The sequence below is a fragment of the Triturus cristatus genome, chromosome 7 (assembly GCF_964204655.1).
Source record: "Triturus cristatus chromosome 7, aTriCri1.1, whole genome shotgun sequence".
Classification (NCBI taxonomy): Eukaryota; Metazoa; Chordata; class Amphibia; order Caudata; family Salamandridae; genus Triturus; species Triturus cristatus.
In genome coordinates, this window is record NC_140590.1 from 1845490920 (window position 1) to 1845510648 (window position 19729).

General features: G+C 44.5%; 1 protein-coding gene across 2 annotated transcripts in view; it reads right to left on the reverse strand.

Annotated features, from left to right (window-relative positions):
- The window catches only part of LOC146813411 (uncharacterized), a 53722-nt gene that overhangs the window by 17005 nt on the left and 16988 nt on the right, over positions 1-19729 (reverse strand). For both annotated transcript variants that reach the window (XM_085614759.1, XM_085614760.1), the window contains exon 3: positions 1474-1533. In XM_085614759.1, coding sequence (XP_085470885.1) covers positions 1474-1533 — 60 coding nt within the window. The remainder of the gene's footprint in view (positions 1-1473; positions 1534-19729) is intronic.

Below are 19729 nucleotides of genomic sequence, written 5' to 3' on the forward strand. Positions count from 1 at the left end.
AAAACTGTTTGTTATATAACTAAAATATTATAGTTTTAAAAGATTGAACGTTGTGTACTCAATACTTTCTTATTTACCAAAAAATAGTATACTTGGAATTAGGACAATAAATTGTATCCCCCTCCATCAACAGCTGTACATTCTGAAATAATTGTTGATGTGGTGTAAACAGTAAATCTCCACCCTCCAAACCGCCCATTAAATATATGAACATTACCGAAGATGTGTGGGTGTGGTTTTATATAATATATTGCTCCCACTTTTACTACCCCCAAATATATAGACTCTACCCGGTGTTTATGGCACTGGAGATAGAACTGTACATCTGACTACTTTATATATGCCCTTTCCCCAATGTTTTTGGAACTAAAATAAAAATAGGTCTTCTGACCCCCTCGAAAATATTAATCTATTTAATTTACAAATATATTTAGTACCAGGCTTTTTTCTCCTTTTTTTAAATGGAATTTTAAGTTAATAGCATAGTAACCTGTAAAGGTAAATAATAGAAAGAACTGTAATTAAAAACATAAAATTGATATTTTTAAAACAGATTAGTGTTTTTATGAAAAAAATTAAATTATCATTTATATTGTATGTAGAGCTTGATTGTTTAGTTAAAAATGCATGTGTTACAAAAAAAACCATAATTAAATAAAATAATTAAATTTCTTTTTATTAATTAGATTTTAATATTTTTTTTAATATTGTTAAACTATATATAAAAATGCAAACTATAATACAGTTGCATCTATTTCTATTTATTTGTATATTTTTTATACAATACTATTTTTCTGCACGCTAGATCATTGCAGGAAATATTTTCTATTTTGTATATTTATATTTGCAATAGTTTTGTTACTTTACTTTTACGCATTACAAATCTAGATTGTTAGCAATACTTTAACACAGTATTTTTTATGTCACAGTATTTTTCTTTGTTCATTTTGAGTTACCCAAGCGTAACATTTGAACAGATTACCAGTTGCGATCTCTGACCACTTCATCACTAGATGCGACCCCATCACAATTTTCCATAATTTTAGAGTTTAACTAATTTCACTAGATTTTGCCGATTGTCTGTATCCGGGTAATTTTCGGTCACACTTCCACACCCTTTTGACTCCATTAAACTTGGTATCTGCTTTTTAAACTCTTTCCCATACGGAGGTGAATCATTTTTATATGTTTGAATTTCTCATCAGACAGTCTGACTTTTACATCTATGATCATGTGCTACAAAAGATGCATTCATTGTTGGCTAAGAAACGCTTGTTTAGTCATCTTAGGCAAACCTACTTTCTTGCTGCCAGTCTTGAATCCAAGTCTCTTAAGAATGTTTCTCTGCCTTTGGAGATGGGTTGAAATCCTTACAGTAGCTCTAGGCCCACACTTACTGCACTCTGTGCCGGGTGTTTTATAATACTGAACCTTCTGTTTTGCGATACGATTTGGCAATAATATGATACTTACTACTAAATGTTTCTGTGATGCGGTCTCTTCTTTCTTGCCCATTCTGCTTTACTGTGATAGCTGAGAAAACATGCATCAAAAATGAAAACTTTATTTCTAGTGCAATGCAATACGATTTACATTCAGATATACTCCTTGTTTTATCACATCACCTCACCAAGGGCACCTCCAATTAAGATATCCGAGGTCTAGATTCCTCGAGAATGGCAAATGCACAGACCCTTCTACATTCACCGTCCATAGGTTGTCAGATTAACCGATGCTAATCAGAGAAATTTAGGTCCATATATTTGAAACGAGTGCTAAAGACATGGAGAATCTATCATTAGAGGTCATCAATGCAATTGGAGAAAGACTTTGGAAACAATGTTTCGTTTTTTTCTAAAACTGAGTCTGTCAGTGTCACATTAGAAAGATAATTTGTATTTTATATTATACATTAAAGTTGTTTTAATTATTTTAACAAACTTCATAAAATGTCCCTATATCTTCCTGTAGGAAGGTCTCTGCCCCAGTGGTTAAGATCTCCACCAACAGATGGAAAGTTACCAATAGCAATCTTACACTTGTAAATTCAGATGTAGGAGGCTCCACCCCCTCATTGGAGTGGATGTAGAGAAATAAGCCACTTCACCTGGGTGCAAATCTCCACTCGTAAATAGCGAATAGTAAAAAAGTGGAGAGTTACACCTGAGTGTGGGAGTAGATCTACAAATGTCAGCATCTATCTTAGTCTCTTGAAACTGTGGTTACGGTTATCGCCTTAAACAGTCAACGTTTTCTTTTACTGGTTTGTTTAAAAGGAAAGTGGCTAGAAAGAGCCGGTTACTTTACACCTGTGCAGAGGTGCAGACTGCCACTGGTGATGAAGAGGGCTCAATTTTTGGTGAATCTATGACTTTTCAGTCTGTGAAAGACTATTTACAGCTTTTGATGACTTCCCACTTAACACCGACTCAGTCACACATGTTCTATATTACTGTAGCAAGTGTTTTAGCCTGTTTGTTGTGCACAGATCTGGAGTAAAGCTTGAACTGGCATTCTGTTGGTACCTATTATCGTTTTCATAAGATTATCACCACTGATATATTTAGTTTTGGTCTGTCAAACTGATGTAACGTGTCTGCATCCATCCATGCACTGACTTACCCTTTCATCTAGCCTTCCATCCATCCATCTTTGCGGTTATTATTCAAAGCATGCATTTAGATAGCCATGCATTCGGTCACTCAATTATTCATCCATCAATCCATTCGTTCCTCCAACCATGGAGTTACTTTTCACATTCACAAGATCACATAGCCACAGAAGCACGCACACAATCTTGCCAAACAGAGAAGATGTTGACGTTTAAAATCATCAGTACTGTTGGCTTTGACAAGATTTACTTTTACTTAGGACCTCAAAGTCAAGGCTTTAGCAAAATGCCACACCAAGCTCTAATCACATCAAGCAGACCTGTTTCAGTACCCATGTTCATGGGGCCAATATCTCTAAAAAGGCCTATCTTAAGACAGTCATCTATTGAGTGACCCTAAGAGTCCTCTGGTCTTTAGGGCTCCTACTCAACTTCCCTTCAAGTTACTTATTTCAGTCAATAATAGAAGCATTTACAAATTAGTTAAGAATAGGTAACAGCACTTTGTGCTACAGTGTGAATAAAATTAATAGATGCACAGGAGATGATCAATATTTTAGAGGAACTCTTCTTTTTTAGTAGCAGTAGTGCTTACACTTTGGTTTCATTTAGAAACCATTGAAGTTCTCCATGGTGTTAATTATAGCTGGTGATTTAAGAGCACTTTCCCATGGGGCAGTCTGGTGCACAAGATAAGACGCATATCTACTATGCCATCATAACTGATAGTAACCTATGTTGATTTCTTTGAGCCCTGGGCAAGACAAGGTCATGGCGGACCAGACAAAACACATGTTGGCTAGAAGCAACTGTGTGTAATACTTAGGGAATCTATCTTCATAAAGAAGAATGTCGTACACGAGACTGTATCGAAAAATATTAGTTTACAAGTGTTCATGCTCAATGCGATTGACAAAAATAGACTAAACTAAATTAACACAGAGCATCTGGAGTCTGTGTGTGCCTACAAGGACTTTGCCCCTCATTGTTGTACAGAAAAATAATTAAACAACTACTTTTTAATAGCTATTGTGAGTAAAGTGGATTATTAGTTGGGATTTTTGGGAGAGCTCACAAAGTAATAATGTCACTATTCTGTGCCGGTTCTTTAAATAAAAACCTTAGCTCAGTTCTGGGTGGCTATGGCACTGAGCATTCGGGCTTAACTCAAAGGAAAACAACCGTAAAGCATTTATGAGTACAAAACCAATTAATACGTAAAAGACAGGTCAAAACCACTTACACCAATTTTCAAAATAGTATACATTTTTTTTTCTTTAAATAAACAACAAAATGACAAATCAGATGCTGGAAACCTGAGTCATGATCTTTCCAAGATGTTCATCAATCACTGCTTTTCATTCTGAAACGTTTTTAAAAGTTTGTTGTTGGACTTGGCCCTTTTTGGCTAAAGTTCCCCAAACATTTTGCTTTCCCCCTAGCCCTTTTTTCTGACATGGTGTTGCCAACTTAAGATGCTTTGGGCACTTTGCCACTGCTGATCAGTGTCAAAGTGTAAGTGCTCCCTGTGTAAAGTGTAATGGTAATTGGTGGCCCATGATTGGCATGTTTGCCTTACTAGTAGAGTCCCTAGTAAGGTGCACTATGTGTGCCAGGGCTGGTAATGTAACTGCTACTAGTGGGCCTGCAGCACTAATTGTGCCACCCACTCAAGTAGCCTTAAAAAGGGAACTCAGGCTTGCCATTGCAGTGCCTGCACGCAGTTAGTTAAACTGCCATGTTGTCCTGACAAGTGCGCCCACTTGCCAGACCTTACCCTTCCCTCTCTATGCACATCAGACACCCCTATGGTAGGTCAGAGGTACCCCCTGGGCAGGGTGCAGTGCATGTGAAAGATAGGAGATTTACTGAGGTGTGTACCATGTCCTGACAGTCAAATACTCTCCATTACGTTTCACTGTTGAAAGGCCATCTTGCCCATAGGACAGAAGGGGGAGGCTGTGTACTATGTTTTCCAGCCTATCTTCCCAAAGGCTTAAGATGGAGAGGTGAAGTTTAGTGTGCCTGAACTCACAATGTAATAACATGTTTTTATGAAGGTGGTTTTTGCATTGTGCGTCTAGAAACCACTCTTTTAGAAGTGACTGGGTTTTTGTGCTCTAACACTTCTGTGTGTCTGCCTGGTTGTGGATGGACTGTCTGGATTTGAAAGTGATAGGATCTGGGGAATGTCTTGACCCTGGGGAGGTGGTGAGCCAGCAACAGGCTGACCTGCATCTAGAGTGTAGGGGGAAGAGAAGCCCCTGGAGGTGAAGAGGCCTGGGTTGCTGCCATAAAACAATGGTCCCATCTCCTGCTGGGTGATTGAGAATCCAGACCCCCCCCACTAATCAAAGGAAGAAGGTGTCAGTGGCAGGGAGGCACCCAGAACTGGTTTCAACAGGGGTCAGTACCCTTCTGAAGAAAACAAGTTACTTACCTGTAACTTGGTTCTCCAGTATTGGAAACTTTCATAGATTCCCATGCTCGTACCATTCCCCGTCGTCGGAATGAGAGTCCCCGGTATACATAAAACAGCAATAGAAACCATCACTAAAACAGAACCTATGCGTATCTGTTTTGCATTATATCTACATCTTTTTGTAAAAGAGACCAAAAAAAAAAAAAAATTAACCAATCAGATTAGCCTCGCCCTCTAGAACCCTCCTGAGTGAAGCTCAGAACCTCAGATTTTGGTAGCCGTTGTGTAACCACACCACTGAAGATGGTAGAGGCTGAGCTTTCCCAGGGGAGGCAGATGGGTCGCATGGTAATCTACGAAGGTTTCCAATACTGGAGAACCAAAGTTACAGGCAAGTAACTTTTTTTCTTACTCCAGTATTGGAACTTCCATAGATTCCCATGCTTGTATCAGAGTAGCTAGCAGTTATCCACATATTATTTGGAACCATGACCAATATCAAATTAGGAACAAAGGCATAGTCAATATCTGTTATAAAACGCATTTTCAATGGTTAATAATATATTTAGAAACTATAGAAAACAAATACATAGGGTTCAAAAATGTGCTAAAGCTGATAACAGTAACATGGAAGGAGGGATGAAAGGGCAAGCTCACCACTACTGAAAGATTCCTCAGGACTGCCTGGCCGACTGCTGGGTCACTCTGCATCGCAGAATCCAGGCAGTAATGCCTCGTAAACGTATGTGTACTGCTCCAGGTCGCTGCACGGCAGATCTCCTGGACAGGGACACCAGCAAAGAGCTGTAGAAGATGAAATCGCCCTCATGGAATGAGCACGGACTCAACCTTCCAAGGGCTTTCCCGCTGCTCTGTGACAACACTGGATAGTATTGGTGATCCAACGAGCAATCCCTTGCTTGGAAAGCGGGAAACCCTTACAAGGGTTGCTAAAAGACACAAACATTTAAGACTTTCTGAAGTCCTTAGTTCGTTGAAGATAGAACTTCAAGCACCTCTGAATGTCTAGTGTGTGAAGTGCTTTCTCTGGTGGAGTAGCCGGGTGAGGGGAAAAAAGTCTTAAGAATGACCAGCTCATCCAAATGAAAGTCCGAAGGAGCTTTAGGAATGAATTATGGGTTAGTACGTTGAATTACTGATCTTTTTAAACTGTAAAGAGGGTTCCTGAATGGTGAGAGACTGCATTTCTCCCGCACGCCTCGCAGAAGTTAGAGCTAGAAGAATTGCTACTTTCCAGGAGAGGAATTTCGATTCTGCTTTGTGAATAGGCTCGAAAGGAGGCTTCATAAGCTGGGCGAGAACTAAATTCAGATACCAAAGAGGAGGAGGAGGCCTGACAGGAGGGAAAACTCTGAAAAGTCCCTTGAGAAACTGTTTAATAATCCTCGCCGACCAGAGGGAAGAGCCTGAAGACGTGAGCCTGAAGCGAAAAATTGCTGCCAGATGCACCTTGATAGAAGAGTGGGCCAGTCCAGCTTTTGCTAATGATATAATGTACGGAAGAACTTCATGCGGTTCCGATTTAAAAGGATTAAGGCCGTTATGCTGGCACAAAATACAGAACCTCTTCCACTTCAACCTGTAAGTCCTATTCGTACCTTGGGCTCTTGCCTGAAACAGCACCTCTTTACATTCTGCTGAGAAATTCAGACCAAGAAATTCTCGCTGCTCAGGAGCCATGCCAAGAGCTGAAGAGATTGAGGATCCGGATGCCAGAACTGGCCCTGAGACATAGTCAGCAGCGAAGGAATCGGTTGCAGAGGAAGAGGAAGGTCCAGGTAGAGAAGGTGAAGTTCTGTGAACCAAAACGGTCTGGGCCACACCGGAGCTATCAGAATCATCCTGCACTGTTCTTTGAGCTTCCTGAGAAGTCTGTGAATCAGAGGAATGGAGGGAAAAGCGTAAACAAATGCGCCTGACCAGGCCATCTAAAGCGCATTCCCCAACAATCCCGGATGGTAAATCCTGCTGGCATAGAACCGGCATTTCTTGTTCTCCGGGGTGGCAGAGAGAAATATGGAAGGTGTGCACCATCTGTGAAAAACCTGTCGAGTGCAGTTGTCCAGTTCCCACTCGTGGCGGACTGACTTCAGTCTGCTGAGCGGGTCTTTCTTGTTGAGGACACCTGGAAGGCGTTCCGCTCCGAGTGATATCTCTTGTTGAATTGCTCACTCCCAGATTGACTGGGCTTCTTGCGACTACAGCCGAGATCTGGGGCCTCCTTTGTTTAAGTAATGCATGGCCGTCATGTTGTCCGTACGAACAAGAACTGTCGACCGTTGTATTTGTGGAAGAAAGGCTTGCAAAGCTAAGCGAATCACTCTGAGCTCCAGCAGATTGATATGCATCAGACGATGCAGAGACAGCCACCAGCCACTTACATGAAGATCTTGTAACACCGCTCCCCAGACTTCGAGAGAGACGTCCGTAGTTATTATATGTGGAGCTGGAGCTAGTCTGAAAGCTAGACCTTGAGAAATGTTTTCCTTGGTCATCCACCATGACGCGGCCTCTCTCATGGCCTCAGTAACAGATCTTGTCGAAGGATCTATTGACTTGGCACCACTGCAAGTCCACTTCTTCTTGGAGTGGATGCATTCTTAATCTGCAGTGAGGAATTAGAAGTATGCATGAGGAGATGGAACCCAGCAGGGACTTTTAGAGGCGAACTGAAAGTGACCTTTTTAACAATCGGGAAGCCATGGACCTTAGCTTCTCTTGCCTCTCCAAGGTCGGGAAAGCCTTGTTTGCGGATGTGTTCAGAATTGCTCCCAGAAATCCGGCAGTCCTTGAAGGACGGAGAGGAGACTTCTGATCGTTAGCCCTTGATTTGCAAACAGGTCTGTACACGCTATGGCTGTTTCCTGTGCCACCTGTTTGGTAGAAGCTTTCAGCAATCAGTCGTCCAGGTAAGGGAAGACCTGAAGCTTTTGTTTCTGCAGTAAGGCTGCTACCGGAGCAAACACCTTTGTGAAGATCCGTGGAGCAGATCGCAGTCCAAAGGGAAGAACTCTGAATTGAAAATGGCTCTTGGCTACTGTGAAGGGAAGAAACCTCCTGTGAGCTGGCTGAATGGGTACGTGAAAATAGGCGTCCTCTAGATCCCAAGTGGCCATGAAATCTCCTGAGTTGAGAAGACGAAGGATGTCCTGCAGAGAAACCATCCAAAATTATTGTTTTGTGAGATAGGTGTTGAGCTCCCTCAGATCTAGTATACGGCGCCACTTGTCGTCCGTCTGCCGGATCAGGAAGAACCGAGAGCAAAACCCCTTTCCTCTTTGAGAAATAGGGACCGGTTCTATAGTTCCTTTGAGGAGCATTTGATCGACTTCTAACCATAGCAGACGGAGATATTTCAATACTGTGGCACGAGGGGGCTTGGATGGTGGTGGTTGGACAAACTCCAGGGTATGGTCGTTTTGGATGATGTTCAATACCCAACAGTCTGATGTTATTTGCTGCCAGTTGTGGAGGAAGTATGAAACTCTGCCTCCCACTGATGATCCAGGAGGAGAGGGGCAGTAGTCAGAGCCAGCAAGCCACTATTGGCACTTAGAGTGGTCTCTGCCCTGGCGACCTTGTCTTACTCTGTTCAAGCGAGAGAAAGCAGAAGAATGATTCTGTCATTGGTTATAATTCGGCTTGTAGGATTGTGACTGAACCATACGAGGAGTACCGTTGTTGGTAGCCTCCCCTATAAGAGGAGTTACCTCTTCCCCGCGCTCTTCAGAATGGGAACATGCGGTACTGAAGCGTCCTTAAGGATTTTGCTGTTTCTGTATCCTTCTTAATGTCTTGGAGTGCAGCATCAATGTTTTCCAAACAGCGTTTCTCTATCAGAGGACAAATCTAAAATCTTATTCTGTACTTCCGGGCGCAACCAAGTGGCACTCAACAGGCCCTGTCGGCGAAGAACAGCCGCTCCCGCCAAGGACCGAAAAGCAGTAGTTGCAATATCCATTGCACAATCGATGATTTCTGCTGATGTGATCTCACCTTACTAGAGAATCCTCTTCACTTCTCTGTGCTTCTTCCAGCAACTGATCGAGATACGGGGACAAATCGCACCACATCTGGCGATCGCAACGTCCAAGTATAGCCAAAGAATTAGCTGCTCTGACCAGCAGGCTGGACATAGATGAAAATAGTTTGCCTACATTATCCAGACTCCTGCCCTCTTTATCTGGTGGAGTAGTAAGGGGAGCTGATGGATTCCTCGATTTCCTTTCAGCGGCCTGCGAGATGACAGTCTGGTTTTGACTGACTAGTCAAACAGGCTGGGCTACCTTCCGGAGCCTTATATTTTTCTCCAGACGAGGTAAAACTGGAATGACCGTGGCTGGATTTTGCATAGCCTTCAAGCCTTCCTCCCATACATGGTCCACAATCGGAATTGACCAGACCAATTTCTTATAAGGTTCCTTAAAATCATAAAGGAAGCACTCCGAATCCACCTTGGTCATGGGCAGGTCGAACCTCTTGGCGGCCCTCTCCATTAAATTATGGAAAACCCCTATATCCAAAGGGGGGAAATCAACAGGTGCCTGAGCAGGAGAAGCTGAATCTGGAATAACAGTCATCCCACTTCACATCTGGATCCTGGATTGGGACATTGCCTTGGTCGTCGTCAGAGGTGTCATCCTGGACAGGAAGAGTAACTGGCAGAATATCCTGCACTTAAAGCAGTGGCTGAGGATGTGGTAATTGTGGAGCCACAGGAGAAACAGTAGAAACCGGCACTCCTAGTGGAACAGGAGGCTCTGCTGCAAATCGTTTTCTGTAATCCAAGAGCATAGCTTGTAAATCGGTTAGTAAGGAGGAGGACATCTGGACCATCTCCTGATGATGGTCGCGTTGATAATGAGAGGGAGGATCATACTGCTCAAAATCCTAATACTCCCCTTCGGAGTCCGTGTCCTGGCATTTTACATGTAGCTAAGAAGGGCTGTCAGCATAGCCAAAAGGTCCATCCTCCTCAACTGATTCTTCTTCTTCAAGAAGAAGTGCAGGAGGTAAAGGAGTCACCCTCCTTTTTTCCACCGTCGACAAATAAATCGCCTTAGTCGACGCAGCTGTCGTCGACGCACCATTCGATGACATCGACGTCTTCGCTGTTACACTAGTAGTCTACGTCAGACGACATCATCGTCGTCACCATCGTCGACGACGACGACGAGCCCAATGCCACAGACGTTGAACTCGTCGACACAGAGCCCTGTCAGTACCAGTGATGAGGAAACAGTTGATGAGCCCGTCGACGGGGTGATAGAAGATGAAGAAGACTGTACCTTAGGCTTTTTCGTCGACTGAATCGATGAGTCATCGACGAGAGGGTCTTTTTTGATGATCTTACCTCAGAAGGCAACGATGACTGCTTTGACGGACTTAGAAGCCTCAGGAGGAGACTTTGGAGGAACAGACTTGGATTTCCTCTCCAGACTTACTCCTTTAGATAGTCCTTCCCTCTCCTATACACCATGGTGAGGAGATTCAACAGAACTAAGCCCTTCAGACCCATCAGAGGTCTTTTTCAACGCCTTACCAGGGAGTTTCTCAGAGGGCGAAGCTCCACCCCTTTTCTTAGACCTTCTGGAGGAGGACGCAGAAGATAACTCATCGCTGTCACTGGACACTGGCTCCTTTCTTGAGTTTAGCTTCTGAAGCCAGGTCAGAAGACGCCCCTCACGATCACGCAAAGTCTTGGTAATAAAGGTGCGGCATATCTTGCAGTCTGAAGCCTTGTGGTCTGGGTATAGAAAAAAACAAGTTCTAGGAACAAAACTGAGCAGAACTCAGTGGAGACTCCCTTGCACAACGTGCGGTAGAAAATCTAAGGTTCTGAGCTTCTCTCAGGAGGGTTCTAGGGGGTGAGGCTAATCTGATCGGTTGTTAATTTTTTTTGGTCTCTTTTACAAAAAGAGGTGGCTATCTTGCAAAACGGAGATGGGCCTGGGCCTATGTTCAGTTTTAGTGATGGTGTCTATTGCTATTTTATTTATACCGGGGACTCCCATTCCGACGACGGGGAAAGAACAAGCATGGGAATCTATGTAAGTTCCAATACTGGAGTAACACAAAGATTTCAAAGATATTTAGGGGCATAACTAGAGAGCTGAAGCCCTGAACTTGGGAGAAATGGATTGATCAAGACTGAAAAGGATTGAACCTACTTTGTGGTCAAGAGGAGCCTCTGCCAAGAAAGAAACCGCTAAAAAGACTGAAGGAAAGGACTGACCCTTGCTGTGTGTTCTGGGGCTGGCCTGCAGTTTGCTGCTTTAACCAAGGAGAGGCTATAGGGACTCTGCTTGAAAGGACTTTGCGGTGTGCTGTGTCCGGAAGTAACTTATCCCCAAGGGCCCGAGGTGAGCTGGCTCCCTGTTGCGGAAACTCAGGAACACAAAAGTTTCCAGGAGATTCTCAGCAACACTGTGTGCATGTGCTTTTTGCAGCCTGAGACCCTTGTAAGAATTGCCCTGTGATCGTGGGCACCTGGAGTCCAAGCGAGTCTCAGCAAAGCTGTAGGGGGGGGTGTGCTTTTTGCAGCCCAAGCCCTTCATGAAGATAGTCTTGTGATCGTGTGCACTGGAGTCCAAGTGAGTCTCAGCGGCGCAGTGTGCGAGTGCTTTGTGCAGCCTGAGACCTTTGTGAGAATTGCCCTGTTATCGTGCACCCAGAGTTCAAGTGAGTCTCTGCGACGCTGTGTGCTTTGCATTATTTCTGCATAACAAACTAACTGAAGTGTATTACGCATTGCATTATTTCTGCAGGACGAAATACCCGATTAGTGTATTACGCATTGCATTATTTCTGCATTTACGAACTGCCCGATTGTTGCATTACGCACTGCACTATTTTGGCATTACAAACTGCTTGATTATTGCATAACAAACTGCACTATTTTTACATTGCAAAGTGTCCAATTCTTGCATTACGACCGGCATAGCATTGCACTAGGACTGCAGTGGATCATTTAGAATTGCTCATTAATATCGCCAGAACTTACAAGGGCTTGCTGGGCTAATAACCGGCCAGGAGGAATCTTACAAATACGCATATGTCGGATTTATATTGTGTGGTCTCATCGTATATCTTTTTATATAAATTTATACTTATTTTTATGAAACTCGTGTGGAGTCCATTTGTGGTGTCATCATTGAGTTACTGACAGCGTGGTTGCAAATACTTTATACACTTGCCTTGAAGATAAGCCTGGCTGCTCGTGCCAAGCTACCGAGGGGGTGAGCAGGGGCTGTCTGAGAAGGTGTCCTTCCTTTGCCCGACGTGGAAGCAAGGGTCCCCATTTGGCCTAAGGTACCTACCTCAGCCAACTAGCGACCCCCCAGGTCTAATATTTGTCAATCACTGCTTTTTACTCGCACCAGTAGTCAATGAACCTCAAACTTGATGATATGGGGCAAAGGCAAAGATTCAGGCCGATGGCAATGAAGTCAGGGTTGGATGCAGACGCCGGGCTTACCACGGTCGAAATTTTACCTTTGCACTTAAAAACTTTCCTGGTTCTTTTTCTCATCAACAGTGAGGGCGGTGGTTCCTCTGCAGGTAGCGCCCACGTCAAAGGATAGGCGATGTCCAACAGTCCAGCGGAGAGCCTTGGTTCTGGGTGTCATTTGGGGTTACCCATATCCCTGCAAATAGTGCTAGACTAGAAGCCTTGGACTTTATCTTTTGCCTTTGGCTTGCAAGTTGCAGTTCTGGAGGGAGAAAAAGAGCACACTCTAGCACCAGCCAAGGGTCCAGGAGCTGGGAGACACCTCTAGGGGCTATGAATAGATATCATGGAGTACACCAGCGGGGCCCAGGGCAGGTCTAGTGGCTATTGGTCAGCTGGCCACTTTGCAGGTACAGGCCTACTTACCTTTTGTGGCCCTGAAGCTTAACAGGAGGCTAGCTAACTAGCTTTTGGCGTCCACTCGCTGGTCCTTGATGTAGGAAGGTGAATATCTGACTATGGTTACCCCCAACTTTTTGCCCAGTGTCTAGCTGGTTTTTCGACTTAGTTGGCCTGAGATCCTGCCATTCAGGGTCTCAGGCTGTCTGCTCTCTTTAAAATGGACTCCATGTACCCTAGGTACATACACAATTGGGAGGGATCACCTTATAAGCCCCTGTACAGTGTACCATAGGTACCCAGGGCATAGGTGTACCCTAGGCCTACCAGGGGCTGCAGCATGTATTATGCCACCCCTGGCCTGGCCTCACAATCAGACACAACTGGCTGATCACTCAGCTGGGGCAAGGTCGTGTAATCACCCCTTGCTTAGATATAGTATACCTGTATCTACACTTAAAATAGACATGTGTACCTGTGAACAACTCCTATGGCAGGCCTTAACAATCCTGGAGGCAGAGTGCTTGATAACATGTGAGATGGTGCTCTAGCATGAACTGAGCCTGTCTGCAGCTTTCGGAACCATGTCCTTATAGCCGTTCTATGATATCGCCTACCATATACTCTTAAGTGCCTTATAATCTTAAACGGTTATGGTAACTATGGTTTGGCTTTATCAAAACATGTCGTGTAAGGTGTCTAACACTTTGGAATAATACCCCAATACCATTTCTGGGGATGAGGATATTATTCCTCCCATCTAGAGGGAGAGACGTTAAAATCCTACTTTGCTGTTTAACTCTAACCAAAGCCTCAGCATCACAAAATGGATGCTGCTGCCACAGACACGAGTCTGACCTCCTGCAGCCGGGAGCCCTCCCAGCCAGGGAGGCCTGGACAATAGGTTTCCTGCTTGGGGAGGTGCTAGCACCTCCCCAGACAGACTTTAGTATATTGGGGCAGGGTGGGCTGAAAGGAATGAGACACTGCCTGGGGCACACTAGGTGCTCCATGCATAGTCTAGTTCAAACCGGTCCTGGGGCACTCCAGCACCAGCTCTGGCGCAAAACTGGACAAAGGGAAGGGGGTGTAACCACCCCCTCCCTGGTCCCACCCATAGGAGGGACCCAACAGGTAAACCAGCCCCCCAGATTAGTATAAGAGTGGGAGCTGGGTCCTTACGACGGGATATTATCCTGAAAACCTGCAACTTGAACAGAAACTCTGGACCTTCGACATTCGACGACAAGAAGACTGGAGAATCTCCCTTGTGGCCAAGGAGTGGCCACCCTGTGCAAACAGGCACCATCAAGCGACCTGCCATTTGCTTTGCCCACGTTCTACGAGGAACCGACTGCAGAGCCCGACCAGCGCCGAGACTTCCAGACTTCTCCGACCCTGATCCACATCCACAGCCCAGCTGAGATCCGTGGAGGCGACGAGAGACGTGGGACCGGCTACCTGGGAAAATAGGCTACTAGCTTCCAGCGCAGCTTCTGAGGCATCATCGAAGTTGTGCCCTGGGGATTGAGAAGCCCCAACCCAGAGCACCATCTGCACCGAAGATCAGCCCTCCACACTCCACGAGTTCTGCGTGGGGCCCTTCTGCATTTTCCTGCTTGACGCGTCTGTCCGGTTGCTGGCCCGTTGGCTAGTAACCTTTGCGACGACGAACCTGTAACTTTCCACCGCTGGTTTGGCTCCTCCAGACTAGCCCTTGCTTCCCTGCAAAAGAGAAGCACCCCAGACCTTCCTGGTCTGCATCAGAAGCAAGTCCTCCATCCTGCGTAGGTTACGCTTTGTGGTAAATTTAATTACCTAGACTTAATTTATGCGGTAAAATTAAATAAGAATAACTCAGTAAAAATAAGAGGCAGAATCCGTGGCATTTGAGGTCTAAAAATGGGTTTATTCCTTACAAAGGAATTGGTTCGAACCAGGCAATCGTATTCCGTCACCACTAAGGTTCGGGAAGGGATAGAGCAATACTTTATTGACAGGTTGTCATATATATAGTCAATGCATTACAGTAAAGACATATGCAGAAGGCGTGACAGTTGAGAAGAGAGATAAGAATACACATACGTAATGAATCAAGGCGTTACAATAGGCGTGTACTTAGAAACGTCATTATGATGATGACACAGGTGGGTGGATCCATAAAAGAATCCTGCTAAGTCAGCAGAAATACATGACAGAGATGTGCGCGCAGTAGCATGACGTGTGTTTGACGTGTAACTGGAGGGTGAAGGGGACTTGACATTTAGCCCTACATGAGGAGACAGAAGTCTGGGATGTCAGAACAACCTAATCCCAAATCGTATCTAATATCTTGTGTTTAAGGAACTGTATTATCTGGAAGGGAAGGTCTCTCAGGCAGAGGCTATCCTATACTGACTTCTAGTGCGTGTATAAGCGTCTATGTGTCTACATGAGATGCGAGGGGGCATGGGCCTACCATGGCAACAAAAGCCATGAATTACTTGCACGGAGACAGTAAGGCCGGGCCCTTTGCTCTGTAGCTGGAAGGATGTTTACCTAAACTACTAGACAGGAATGCATTTCTCGAGGAGCGGAGCAGATAACTTGAAGGCTGAATACAGTCTTGGCAGGCAACAGGCCGGGCCAGGCACCGTTAGCCGCGCAGGAAGTAAGACGAAGGTCATGGATACAGATGTAGGTCCAGGCTGGAGCATTCAGAGGCAGAAGGCAGGAAAAGCTTGATGGCAGAATTCAGGGCCTACCTTGCCAGAACTGAGAAACGTGAAAAGTATACCATATAAAGATGGTGGCAAGGCATACTTAGGAACGGAATATTCGACCCATTCATGGCGGATCTGAAAGAGGACATGTTGACGTTGGACGCATATGTATTTGCGTCTTCATGGCTTGAAGTGGAGGGAACATACATGTACTTGTAGCATATACATGGAGCCGTTGGGGTCTAAGATAGGGGACACAATTGATCATAAAAATTCATATTTCCTCATTCCCTCCTTGTCCCCTACGGACCCTTCATGAAATATCGATCCTCAGGAATCCATCAATCTGTTCATGTAACATCATTTGCTCTTCTTTCTTCTTCCGGGATTTTGAACGAGAACTTGAATGTGGAATACATGATGTGGCACACAGGCCGCAAATCGCTGGTCCACATTGTAGACACAGGCAGCAACTGAATACTATGAGAAGGGCAATACCTAGGAAGGATAGGACTTTCCATCCCCAGGCTGACAACATGCTCCAGAACCAACCGGACCACGTCCAGGTGCCTGGATTCTGATGTATCTGGCTTGCAATCTTATGAAGACGAGTTATGGCTTTATATACGGATGGCGCGTTTTCTGGAATGAAAACACAGCAACTTGATCCGATGACTCTACAGGCTCCGCCCCTATCGGCCAGGATGACGTCAAGGACAAGACGATTTTGGAGAACAACAATCCGCATCGCAGACTGCTCCTCTGTTAAGTTGCCTAGGGCAGAGGTAGTTTCATTCACTACTGCTTCAAGAGTTCTGGATAATCTGCGTATCAGTTTACTATTAGAGACAACACCTATGTAGGGAAAGAGACCTTTATTGAAGTCTGTATATTGTTCCCATGCTGTTTCAGTGTAGTCGACAATCGGGAGATCTCTCTGAGGTCTATTGTGTACTAGATGGGTATTTCTATGATAATCAGGAGGGGCTAGGAAAACAGGTGGCAGAAGGAATGCAATGTAACAGGTAGCATCCCAATCTAGAGGTAAGCGTATATATGCGGTATGACCACAAATGAAGTAGGAATGACGGGAAGCTCTAAATGTAGACTTGCCTTTATCACTGAATTCGATCACAGTAGTACATATACTATGACCCAAGTGTACTGTACCATTCTTTCTTACACATAATTCACCTTTGACTGGTAACACGGACATAGCAGGCAAGACTGATGCGGCTTCGGATTCAACATTCAGAATCATGAGGTTAAGTGTAAAGTTACCTAATCCATATACTTCGTTTTCTAGATCAGTTCCTGTCCTTTTGGGAAGTCCCTCCTTGTTAGGGTAGCAGGCTTTAAGCAAAACTAAGTTCAGGTTTCCCCATACCCAGTTGCTCTGGTAAACTACGGTATTTGAATCTAAGGAATTAATCAAACTAAACCATGCACCACAGGAACCATTGTGCGTGAATGGATAAGGAAAGAGAGGCAGAACTCCCTTGTATTTCTGATAGGGAGGGAGTCGGCCACATATCCAACAATTTGTAGCGTTGTTGGCTTGATGGGAGTGATGTAACATATTAATGAATGTGTTGTTGCGCAGCGCAAGTCTATAAGGCAACTCATGTGAAGGTAATTCGCTAAAAGAATGTTCGGCAGTAACATTGTAAGCAGAATGAGCACGCTTGAAAATAGGATAGTATATGTGCAACAGTATACTTGCAGCAATAATCAGAAGATTTAGAAAAAACATAATCAACAATGTCACTATACAGTGACTATGAAGTAATTTACAATATGCGCGTTTTTTGAGCTGTTTTTGTCTATCTCTCTCTCGATTTCGGTCTAGAGGATACATGTCAGACTAATTTAACCGATTCACCTAGGAAAGGACTTAAACAATCAAATTGTCTGACTTGCTAGACCTTAGTTTCAGTTTATAGTTTTGGGAAGCAGTGTTCTCGACCAGGGGAAGTTTTGAATCAGTCTGTGGAGGGGGGCAGGGCTGAGAGTTCAAATCAGAAGGTAGTCCATGAAATTTCTTGATATGGCTCGAGTGTAGCCAACCCTTGCGACCCTCGACCTTCACTGCTGTCCTCGTGGTCAGAAGTACCAATTTCGGCGTTTGCCAGCGAGGCTCCAGCGGGCTCCTCCTGTCGAAATTTCTTATGAAGACAAAATCTCCGGGAACCACTTCATGGGGCTTCACCTCGGTATTGTCAGGAAAGGCTGCAGCTACCTGTGAACGGCAAGATTGTAGTGCAGACATCAAGGAAGCAAGGTAATCTGTCAGCATATTACAATCAACATCAGTGATTTTACGAGGTATAGGCGTCCCCCACATATTTGGTGGCCTACCGAAGACCACCTCGTACGGGGATAGCCCTGTTCGAGAATGTGCTATCATTCTCATGTAAAATAGTGCAACTGGTAAGGCTACTATCCAGTCGACGCCTTTCTCTCTACAGATTTTAGAGAGTCGAATTTTCAGAGTCTGGTTATGACGTTCCACGAGACCTGCTGCCTCGGGATGCCGGACACAGTGGAATTTCCATTGATAACCTAACAGGAGTGAAATGTGTTTCATTAGCTCGGATGAGAACGGTTGGCCGTTATCTGAATACACGATACGGGGCAAACCATACCGTGGGAAGAATTCACGAACCAGCTGCTTGGCAGTGGTCGGGGCAGTGTAATCTGAGACTGGATATGCTTCTGTCCAACGGGAAAGAGCGCATACAACTACGAGGACATATTTGAATCCTCGACATCGTTCCATCTGGATATAATCCATCTGGAGGACTTCAAAAGGGTGATCAGGAGGTTGAAATCCACCTTGCTCTACAGGTACGCCTTTACCTGGGTTGAACTGACAACAAATCATGCAAGTACGGACTTTCTGTTTGGCTGCAGCTCGTAAGTGTTTATTAAACCAAATGTTTTGAATACTGTCTAACATAGCTTTCTCTCCTAGATGTGCTGAACTATGTATTGTATTAATGATAACTTGAACCATTGAGTCAGGGAGAAACCATGTAGATTTTCCCTTCGTCATCCATCCCTGATCTGTTTGGATCCCTCCTAGTTCAGTCCATTTCTTTATTTCCTCTGGCGTAGCATGTGTCTGTATGTCGATTACATCAAGGGCGGGATCCTTAACTGTCATGCAGTGTGTCGACGTCTGAACTATTGGCTTTGTCAAGTCAGTTGCATGGGTCCGATTCTGTGCTGTTTGCTTAGCCGTTCGATCTGTTAGGTCGTTACCCTGGGAAATGATAACGGTGACTTTTGTATGAGCCTTGCACTTCATGATAGATATCGAAGTAGGCAGATGTATTGCATCTAACAGAGCTTGAATAAGGGGACCGTGTTGAATGTTGGCACCGTGAGAAGTCAAATAACCTCTCTCTCGCCAAAGGACTCCGAAGTCGTGTACAACTCCGAATGCATAACGTGAATCTGTGTATATGTTGACTCTTTTATTTTTGGCTTGAATACAGGCTTGTGTCAGAGCGATGAGCTCTGCTGCTTGAGCTGACAATGTGTCAATACAATTTGTTTCAATAACTTCGGTGTCTGTCGTGACTGCGTAAGCGGCCACTAATTCTCCTGTACTTGTTCTCATGCATGAACCATCCACATAAAGTGTCAGGTCTGGATCTGGTAATGGAATGTCTGTCAGGTCTTGTCTGGGTTTCGTCGTAATAGTAATGACTTCAATACAATCATGTGCCAATGGGTCTGTTCCACTTAATGGCAAAAGTGTGGCTGGATTTAATGTACTACAGCGTCTGATTTCTATGTGTGGCTGAAATAATGTTAATTCGTAACCTGTCAGTCGTGCTATAGTCAAATGCTGAGTCTGAGTTCTGTTTAAAAGAACTTCCACGGAATGTGGAACTTGCACTGTCAATTGATGTCCTAATACTATGGAATCGCTTTGTCTGATTGCTAAAGCTGTCGCTGCGACTGATTTCAGGCATGTAGGCAGAGCCTGAGCTACTGGATCTAATGTGCTAGAAAAGTAAGCACACGGCTTGTGTGAACCTGCTTGTTCCTGAGTGAGTACTGACAAGGCAGTACCTTCGCGTTCTGTAACAAAGAGTGTAAAAGGCTTACTGTAA